At 41.6% G+C, this 10,234-nt stretch overlaps 1 protein-coding gene across 1 annotated transcript; it reads left to right on the top strand.

Moving 5' to 3' along the window:
• Window positions 1-7,128: 7,128 nt before the first annotated feature.
• LOC126184363 (integumentary mucin A.1-like) lies at window positions 7,129-7,890 on the top strand. Its single transcript, XM_049926746.1, has one exon. It carries the CDS (start codon window positions 7,129-7,131, stop codon window positions 7,888-7,890), a length of 762 nt encoding a protein of 253 aa, XP_049782703.1.
• The last annotated feature ends 2,344 nt before the right edge of the window (window positions 7,891-10,234 follow it).

Raw genomic sequence — 10,234 nt, 5'->3', positions numbered from 1 at the left:
TACATAACGCAAACATTTATAACAGACGCGAATTCCTGCCCAGCACCTATTGTCCCTGTTAACGAACTACGAGAGATGTTAAATATTGCTTCTTCACAAGTAACTTATTTGAAATGCCGTGAGGTAAAGCTTTGTGTTGGACAGGAATTCGAACCCAGAACCTAATCGGATAGATGTCGAAGCACAATCAACTGTGACATATCGTATTCTCTTGGCAGTAGCTAGTTGTTTTAACTGAAATGACGAGACGAAACATTAATTTTTTCCTTCCCAGGACTCCTACCCGGCACCTATCGCTGTTTTATTCCAGAGAAAACGAACGTTAAATATGGGTTTGTTGCACCAGCGGCGATATGTGAGCATGTTTGAACTAGAAATAATATGACGAAGAGTTCAGTGCTGTGGGGAATAGAGCCCCACACATATCGTTGTTGACTACACACAAAGAGACGTCAGCTACCGAATTTTTCTCCACCAGCAGCTCGGAATAACATCTTGAACTTACAGTGATCTCGCAAATAGTTCTGTGTCTCACTGGGAGTCAAAAACGTCAAATATTGTTAGTGTTGATAACGAATGAAAATACATTAAACATCGAAATTATTCTCATGGTAGAGCTTGATAATACATAATGAAATCTTTAGTGCTGGGCCAGGATTCGAACCCATTCAAGCGCAATATGTGGAGATGTTGAGGAATCTGCAGTTTTGAACAAACAACAAATTGTAGCCGAGCTGTATTGTCACGAAGGGGACAATTTCCGCGTTAAGGGCGGTCTGAGTTGCATTCCCAGTTCAGAACCAATTTTATCGACAAAAGGTGGAATAAGTGTCCTGTGAACCTACATAGCGTTTTTTTCGTCACTAGAAATAAATAACTAGTATAAGAAAGGTTACTGGTGATAGAGTTTCTACATGTCGCCACTCCAGACTTTACTGTGGCTCAACCTAACGTCTGCTTGGTAGAGAAGGAATATCATTTTTAATGTGAATTTCAGACCACAATGCCATTATATCTTCTTCACTTGGTGTAGCTAGAAGAGAATGGAATCTGTATCTCCCTATCTAAAATCACTGACTGAAGTTGGAATCGAACCAAGACTATAGATATATGAACCTATCCTCAGCACAACAGACCACCAAATCCTCTTCTCAGGGGGCTCATTTTTCTATCAGAATGCCGTTGTACCACACTGGCTGAGAATTCTGACACACAGGCTCCCTGTATCAATTTGCAGCATGTTCAGTAAATTCATTTACTTGGTTGACCGAATCACCATGAACTAGCTGCCTCGGCTACTCAGTGCATACATTCAACTTTATTTTGTAATCACCGAAATAAAATCACGTAACTGCCACCAACACAGAACTGCCAACAGTGTAGGATGTAGAAATTTAAATAGGAAGTGTTCCTTTCCACTTGAGCTACTCTATTGCGCTATCTGTTTGTTGAAAACGTCGTGCAGTGGAAAAGGAAAGGTTTAACTGTTTGTCTCTCATAAGTATTGATCTGGCCATATACACTGTCCCACAGCGCTGTGGAATTCAGAAGGTCTGGAAGAATCGTTATTGACTTCTGGAGCTGTTACAGATACGTGTCAGCTAGTAGTGTAATGGCAAGTATCGCGCACGGTAGATAGGATGTTGCGAGTTCGAGTACATTCACTGCTATATTTTTTAAAACGCAATTCTGCTGTCTGCTAAAGTTATCAATCTAATGGAACTTGTAACATAATTTCCTTCACTTCTCAACCCAAAATAGTCGTATGTGGAAAAAGGGCTAACTTCTGTGACATTTTGTTCATTTCAGGTTTAACAGACAGCCAGACAGTAGATGCATCTCGAAACTTTTGTATTATGTATGGGTAGAGCGCAGCGTGCCAAAATACGTCGGAAAAGTATTTTCTACATTAGCTGTCGTCTGGTAGTGGCATTTTATTCTTCTTCAAACCTTGTTTGACAGCTTTCCAACTCAGAACAAGTTTTCTACATGCATGTAATCAATAAACTGCATGTGCATTTTCAGACTGTTACAGATGACATCAGAGAATTCGCATATATCGTTGATGATTAATTTCTCTCTCATGTTTACTACTGTTTTAACAACATTAAAGGAAACCTTACGAAAATTGTGAACTGTATTATAAAAAATGAAATAAAACTACCCACAATAACCTTACGACGAAAGTCTGTTTTAATAAAACTGAGTATCTGTACACAAGCGTGCCTCTATCGTCACGAATTGGTAAAATACTACTCACTTAGATTTTGATTGGATCTGTGTTTAATTGGTATGCCGTGTCATACTCAAGAGGTATGCAAATGTGGCATTTCATAAATAAACTTATGCATTCCCAGAAACCCAAAATTTGCTTGTCAGCAGCGGAAAGAGGTGTTACCTGTTGTGCAGCATTGTAAGTTTTTCACCATTGCACTATGAGCAGAAAGTATTTTCTTGCGATTTCCTTGTCGATGTTTGATCTGACAGTTTGTAGCTCCTTCACAGAAGGGATAAAAACGCTACACTCAGTGAGACTGGAACTGCGAACCACAACAGACGCTTTTTCACATGTCAGCACGTTACCACAGAGCTGGCGAATAAGTATGTATCTTAGCTTCCTCTTACGAGACCAATAGTGCCTAGAACTCGTAAACCGCTATTTAAAAGACGAGATTAGTTGCGATTTCCATGTGCAACGACATTCCTGGGCTGAAAACCGAAAATTTACAATCTTTTGTTTCACCTCAAGCGATAATAACTCAGATTATTCAATGGAAATGACAGGTAAAATCAAGTAAACTTGAGGCTTATTTCCGTGTACACCAGGAAGTAACTCGTCGATCACAGAGTTGCCAAACATACATTGCCTTGTTGCCAAATCTCAGTTACAATACCAGCAGGAAGAAGACGAACCGATGTGATCTTACAGCGGGCTAGGAAGTGACCATAGCTGGTGCCTACAAGTCGCGGCTGCTACGGCCTGGAATACGTAATGCGTCTGATTCGCATTTCTGTAACTAGGTTTAGGGACTGGAGCGTAGTTACTAATAATACTCAGAACTGACTGCAAACTAAGCATCATAAATCAGTAACTCTCGTAGTTGTTTTTACATTTCTTTCGTAAGTGTACTCGAAACTAAGAAATTCATTCACAGACGTTTTCGTGTCTCGCTGATAGTCGAGCACAACAAACAAATAAAAATAAAAAAGAATGTGTGAGTGTGTGTGTGTGTGTGTGTGTGTGTGTGTGTGTGTGTGTGTGTCGGACAGAGAGAGAGAGAGAGAGAGAGACATAAAAATCTAAAGGAATGAGAGAGAGAGAGACATAAAAATCTAAAGGAATGAGAGAGAGAGAGAGAGAGAGAGAGAGAGAGAGAGAGAGAGAGAGAGAGAGTGTAAAAAATTGTAAAGAAATTGAATCATGGTATGTAAAGAAATCTTTCATTAAAATGACATGTTCCACATCATTACGAAATATCGTATTCATGATCTATGAAGCAAGAATTAATGTAATGTAATCTAATCTAATCACATAATATTGATGACTAGCCATGAAGAGTCATGAATTATCGAAATTTTTGCTAATACCAGTAACCAAATCTAAGCTTGAAAATAAAAGACGACAGTTTTTGCAATAAACCGGGACTTCTATCAAGACCCTTTCGTCCCTGTTAACTAACCACGAAAGATGTTTGATATACCTCTATTCTGAAGTAACAAAGTGTGCAAGCATTTAAAGATGAAGTGCATGATGTGAAGTTCTGTGACGGAGATAGGAACCCAACACGTAATCGGATTGTTAACTAAGTAAAATCAAATGTTACGTATCTGTTTTTCTTACCAGCTGCTAGGTGTTTGAATCTAAAATAAGGATACAAACTTTTGTGCCTAAGCGACAATCAAACTGCACACCTACCGTGCATCCACGAATATAGCTTAAGTATCAGTTGTTTACTCACCAATAGTAAGATGTGTGCGTGTTTGACCAGAAATAACGACACCTATTGCGATTGAACAGACGTTAAAAATGTACATTAATTTTCACTAACAGGCCGGTGTGCACGTAATAGGGCTTGAAATGAAATTATGAATATTTTTGTACTGGATCAGGATTCGGACCCACATTCTTACCTTTGGAGGAGACCTAGAGAAGATTGAAGTCTTGAGAAAAGGAACGAAATGATTTAACTATACTGTTCCGAGAGATTCAGATCCTCGAAAGAGGAGATACGAATTCGAATCACAGTCCAGCACCAAATTTTTCAACGTCTCTAGTTCAATCAAGTACAAGTAAAGTAAGAGCCCTGTTCCTTTAAATGGCTATCGGTGCATCAAATAAAATAAAATTTTCTAATGCAAGTAAGTTTACTAGCGACTGTCGCTATGTCATTTCCCAACGTAAACCGGCTCTGCCCAGTTGGTAATGAAGGAACGTGATGTTTAATGCCGATTCAGGTGATAGTTCGTTCCGCCAGACCATTGTGGCCACATTTCCCAACCCCAGGAGTGTGCTGTAACAAATGATGTGCTTAGCTTACAAAATTAGTCACGGTGGAAAAAAATGCGAGTCTATGAAATGGTTAAGTAGAAGCAAGCTTCTGAAGCGGAGATTATGCTGTTCTCATGTCAGCGGGATGTAAAGACTCTTCTAGGCATCATAGGCTCGATGTGAAGCCATTTTGAAATGTTTACAAATTCAGCAAATTTCTTAGTTCGAGAAAATCCACTGGGAAGTGTGAAGTTATGGGATAATTCGATTATTACCGTCATTATTACTATCATTTTCTTCATACCGCTGCTGGAACACTGTACTTGAAGATCATTTGATACCTTTTGGTCACTATAGAAGTAGTTTCCCAAGAACAGGTTCTTTCCCTGTCTACAGAATCCGTTTCATGTTAATATCAAACATCAGTAATTACTCGTAGATTACATTAAAACTAAAGTAATTGATGAAGACGTTACTTGATAACAAAAACGCGCTGCCTTTCTTCATTTACTTGCGCCTAGAAATGGCTGTCGAGTACTGCCAAGCCAAAAGGCAAGAGATCTTACTGCCTTCCGATATACGTCGCTGTCAGTTCTTCCATATCATTTTTGTCGACATGACCTGTTTCAAGTTGTGTATGACAGACAATGTTTTAGAAAATCAACTGTTTTCCTTTGCAATAAACAGGATGATTTTCATTCTAAGCTATCCAAGTACAAAATATTCGCAATATTAATTCAAATTTAATATTCGCTTCTATAATGTAGGAAAGTATTTCACAGTTGCAAAACTTGCATCCGACTGATTGACCTTACACTTAGGCGCTGACCATAAATTCTAGCTCAGAGTGACACCAGATTAAGTAACCTAATGTAGCGAAGACTGTTTGCCAGTGCTCTTTCTCACCGGAAAATCCGCAATTCACTCATTGGGCTCCATAAGTACACTGTAACAGTAATTTCTGTATGTATGCAATGCATACCGATTAGAATTTAGTGGTGTTCTCTCTTCCAGTTCTGTATACAATATGCCTGACCTAAACGGGCCCTTTATAATTACAGGCCCTGGGCACTGCAACGTCACACTGACAACAGTAATGTGCTTATACTGACAACCTGACTGTTCGTTTTACCTGATTTTGTAATCATTTAAATAAAACTACATGACCTTTCAGTGGGAGACATTTCGTCCCTCTTTTCCTTCTGGGAAATTTGTCAGTAAGCTTTTTGCCTTCCAGCCAGTGAAATGCGGCAGAGTACAGCCGGTAAATGATTCACAAACCACGATTTAGTGCCGTTAAGACGATTTATTTAAACGTCTCAAGACTGCACACAGGTGCAATCGATTTCGAGGTGCAAAGTTTTTGTTATCTTATTTTCGTGACAGGTGGGCATAAGTGATTCCCAAGGACTTTTTATTGTACTGAAATAATCTCTTGTCACAAAGTAACAATGTAAGTGTTTTATTCGTATATATTTTGTAGGAAACTGTAATCGTGATGGAAGATTATGCACCTGAATGTTTGACACAACTGGTGGGAGAAAACGCTGCATATTAACCAAACCCCACGCTTCCTCTCCGTGTCCTCCTATGACACGAGCACGAGATTCTCCTCGCATACCGCTACCGAGCTGTTCCTAGTACAGCTGAGAATTGGCAACATCGTCACAAACATTAGGCAACACTGTGACAATGCAGTCACTTCCGCGTATGGTACTGAATTGACTCGCTAAATTCACTTGATATTCCCTTTCCATTTGAATGACTCGTGCTATATAATCCTCATGTAAACTAAGACAAAAAATTCAGTTTTTTGCCTAAAGAGATGCTATTCTTCACATAAGTGACAACTTTTATTACCTTTCACGATGCGTTGTGAGGCTGAGCGACAAATACCATGATGAGATTGGCGTACAGGCGGCAGTGTGTCCATAGCCCGGTGGTACAGTCAGCCGGCGGACGCGGTCGAGGTCGGACGTGCTGTGCTGCGCGCCGCGCCGTCGCTGTTTACGGATTTCGTGATGTCTCAACCGAGTAGGAAAGATACACTGAAGTTTACTTTTGACAGAAACTCTGTCCGACCTAAATCTTTCGAAGTTGAGCAATGGTCAGAAGATGAAATCAAGATAGGACTTGAGGACATAATCGGGATAAATCTTTCGATTGTCAGTAGCACCGTTTTCGTTAAATTAGCTAGATCAGACATGTGTGAGAAAATAGTTGAATCTTGTGGTGGTATCCTAAAGTTTAAACATAGCGATGGAAATGTGGGAGAAGTTGCTGTCTCGCATGCCGGCCTAGGAATACGGACTGTTCGAATTTTTGAACTTCCATTTGAAATAACCAGTGAACAGATAAACGCAGTGCTTTGTCCATACGGTAAAATCATAAGCAATATTGCGGAACGCTGGTCTAGTGCACATAAATTCTCAGTTCTTAATGGGGTGCGGCAATTAAAAATCGAGCTGCAGAAGCACATCCCGTCTTATATTAACGTTTGCGGGTATCGTGCGACAGTAATGTACGATGATCAGCCTCGAACGTGTGCAGCATGCAACTCAGCAGGTCAGGTGCGAGCCGAATGCAAGCAGAGGCGAGTGGCGCAGCTGCCTGCCGGCGAGGCTGCCAGGCCCCCCGCAATGACAACATTGCCTGTAATGCACGTCGCCGTTGCGCGTGGGCTTTCGGCTACATCCACGGTCCCAGAAGTCAGTGAAACCACTGAAATGCCTGCGACAGTGACACGAATGGAGACTGCTGCAACGCCGGAACAGAGCCCACGTAAACCCGTAGAAATATCGACGTCTGTCGTAGTTACAGAGGAACAGGCATCTGAAATGCAAACTGCTGCGTCCCCATCGGCCGCTGCTACCCCACAGGGGGAATCTCCGGCAGGCTACGATCAAAGCCCACAAAGGGGTACATCTCCCAGACAAACTAAAAAACGGAGAGTTGCCCGCCAGGGTGCAGAACAGATTGCACCGGTTCTACGCGAAAAGACTAAACAGATAGGTGAACAACTCAGTGGAAAAACATCTGATCGCACAAACCATTATCATCCCTCAGCCAGCGTACTATCAGTCCTTGACAATGTCTCAGAGTCTCTACCTCTGAACCCCGAACAGTCAGCTAAACTTCGAGACGACTGTGATGACCGCATGGTCCTAGTCTATCCTGCTGAAGAGTCAGTAACCACCTCGACACGGCCACCGCCAACTAGTTGGGCAGACGATACGGAATCCAATGGCGAAGTTGACAGTATGGATACTTCAGAAACGGTGACAGCCATAACTTCAGTCTCCAAAGACGACGATGTTAATGAGAAAGATAACGCCTCGACAAAAACTACTGCGCCAAAACAACGCGCGACTGATCCCTTTTCAAACGGAGAATATTTTTAAACCTGCCTTTAAAGTGACTGTCAATAAATGTTTTTGCTGTCTGAAATTGATTCCCAAGTGCTTTTTCGAAGTGACTTGTTTTTCCAGCGCTGTTTATGTTTGATATCGGACTGATTTTAGGCATTGCACCTGTTTAGTCAATCACAATTTCGCTACAGCCCTATAGACTTGCTACTCTAAATATTAATAAGATACGTAGCACAACATTTAAAAGACTTATTATATGCAGCTGATGTAGACATTTTATTTGTACAAGAAGTAACAGAGATCAGACTCGATTGCATATCAGGTTATAATGTGATCACTAATCCTGGGGCGGTTTGCGAATTAGGTACAGCTTTAATTGTGAAGGAAGTTATCATTATTAATGACGTTACAAAATTGCCGAACAGTAGGGGCATTGCGGGCACTTTTTACAACAACAGACTAATTAATGTATATGCCCCATCCGGTTCCAGTAATCGACATCAAAGAGCAGAATTTTTTAAAGAAGAAATAGTTCCTCTCTTTGGCATACGCCACGACAATGTCATCTTAGGAGGAGACTTTAACTGTGTCATCAGTGCAAAGGACCAGACTCCCAATCTTAACAAATCACTTGAACTGGAACGGATTGTACGAGACTTTCACTTAATTGACTCTTGGGAGCTCAAGCATGGGGCAGCACCTGAGTTTACCCATATCACGACCCATTCAGCAAGCCGTCTCGATCGAATTTATGTCACACCAAATTTGAGGAATAACATTCTGCAGTCAGAAGTATGGCCAGTGGCGTTCTCATATCATGCTGCATATATCTGTACTATCACTCTAGACCGACAACGAACATGTCGATACAGAGGCCTGTGGAAATTAAATGTTTCACATCTACAAGACTCGGCGTGTCAAGAAGCCTTCCTCAATACCTGGCGAGAGTGTGAGCAAAGATTTGCCTCTTATAATTCGGCCATTGATTGGTGGCTCAGGTGTGCCAAACCTAAAATTAGGTGGTGTTTCATGAACTACTCCAGGGAAAAGAGCTTTTGGCTTCAAAGGACTATCAATTTCTATTTTCATTGTCTGCGGGAACTGTATATGCTCGGTACATCGGCTGTCGAGCATTGTCAACGAATTAAGAAAATCCAGGCCAAAATCCTAACCATAATTAGGAAACAGCTAGAAGGATATAAAGTCAGGTCGCGGGTCCAGACTACGGCACACCAAGAACTTACCTCATTCTACCATGTGATCCAAGAAAGTAAGAGAGGGTCCCGTAAAATACTGACGGAGTTAACTACTGAGGATGGCACAACGCTGACTACGCACAACGGGATCAAAGCGGCGGTGCTAAACTACATCAGCACCTTGATGTCGAATAAAGAAGTTAACGTGCAAGCGCAGGATGATCTCTTGAACAATTTGCGCAACAGAGTCAGTCTCGTGGAAGCGGAAAAGCTATTAGCAGTGGCAACCGAAGAAGACGTGGAATATGCAATCTGGGAATGTGCTAAGAATAAATCCACCGGAGCAGACGGAATTCCCGCCGAATTCTATCAAAAATTCTGGAACACCATAAAAGCGAAGATCACTTGCATCTGTAACGAACTTCTCGACCACAACAACGTGATCCCACAACCTTCTGTGAAGGCATAATCGTTCTCATTAAAAAAAAAAAAAATACTCAGGCAGTACAAACGTAAGAAATCTAAGACCGATCACACTGATCAACAGCGACTATAAAATCTTTGCGAGACTTTTGGCCCAAAGGCTTAAATCTACGATGACCAGTATCACGGTCCTTACCAGACCAGCGTGGGCCAGGATCGAAAAATTCACCAGACTTTGTGTGACTACCGTGATATAATCTCTATTGCGGAAGTCTGTAAACTGAAATGTGCCATCATGTCCTTGGATTTCGACAAAGCTTTTGACAGGGTTAACCACCAGTATCTCTTTCGTACAATGTGTGCTTTTCCACCTGGGTTCGTTGCAATTATACAACAGATGGTAGCGACTAATTTATCCAGGGTCATCATCAATGGACAGCCTACCCGAGCAAATATAGCTAGCCAGTTCCGTCAGGCAGGCTTGCCCAATGTCCATGGCGCTTTTTGCTATTGCCATTGAGCCGTTGTTAGCTATCCTGACGCAAAGTTTACAGGGCATCCTAATACATGGATCCCGAGTTGTGTGCAAGGCGTATGCAGACGATGTCGGTTTCCTTGTACTCAATAGAACTGAAGTGGAGACCGCACTACAGATAGTCAGGCAATATGAGCAAGCATCAGGTGCACAACTAAACTGGACAAAGTCTGGAATATTCAACATTGGCCGCGGCCTAGGATCGCACCCTCAAAGACAACTA

This window comes from Schistocerca cancellata, chromosome 4 (assembly GCF_023864275.1).
Source record: "Schistocerca cancellata isolate TAMUIC-IGC-003103 chromosome 4, iqSchCanc2.1, whole genome shotgun sequence".
NCBI lineage: Eukaryota > Metazoa > Arthropoda > Insecta > Orthoptera > Acrididae > Schistocerca > Schistocerca cancellata.
Note: the sequence above shows the minus strand (reverse complement) of the source record. Positions and strands in the feature narration are given on the sequence as shown.

Excerpts from the sequence above, each read along its gene's own strand:
- LOC126184363 (XM_049926746.1), top strand. The coding sequence starts at position 7,129 with ATGACAACATTGCCTGTAATGCACGTCGCCGTTGCGCGTGGGCTTTCG.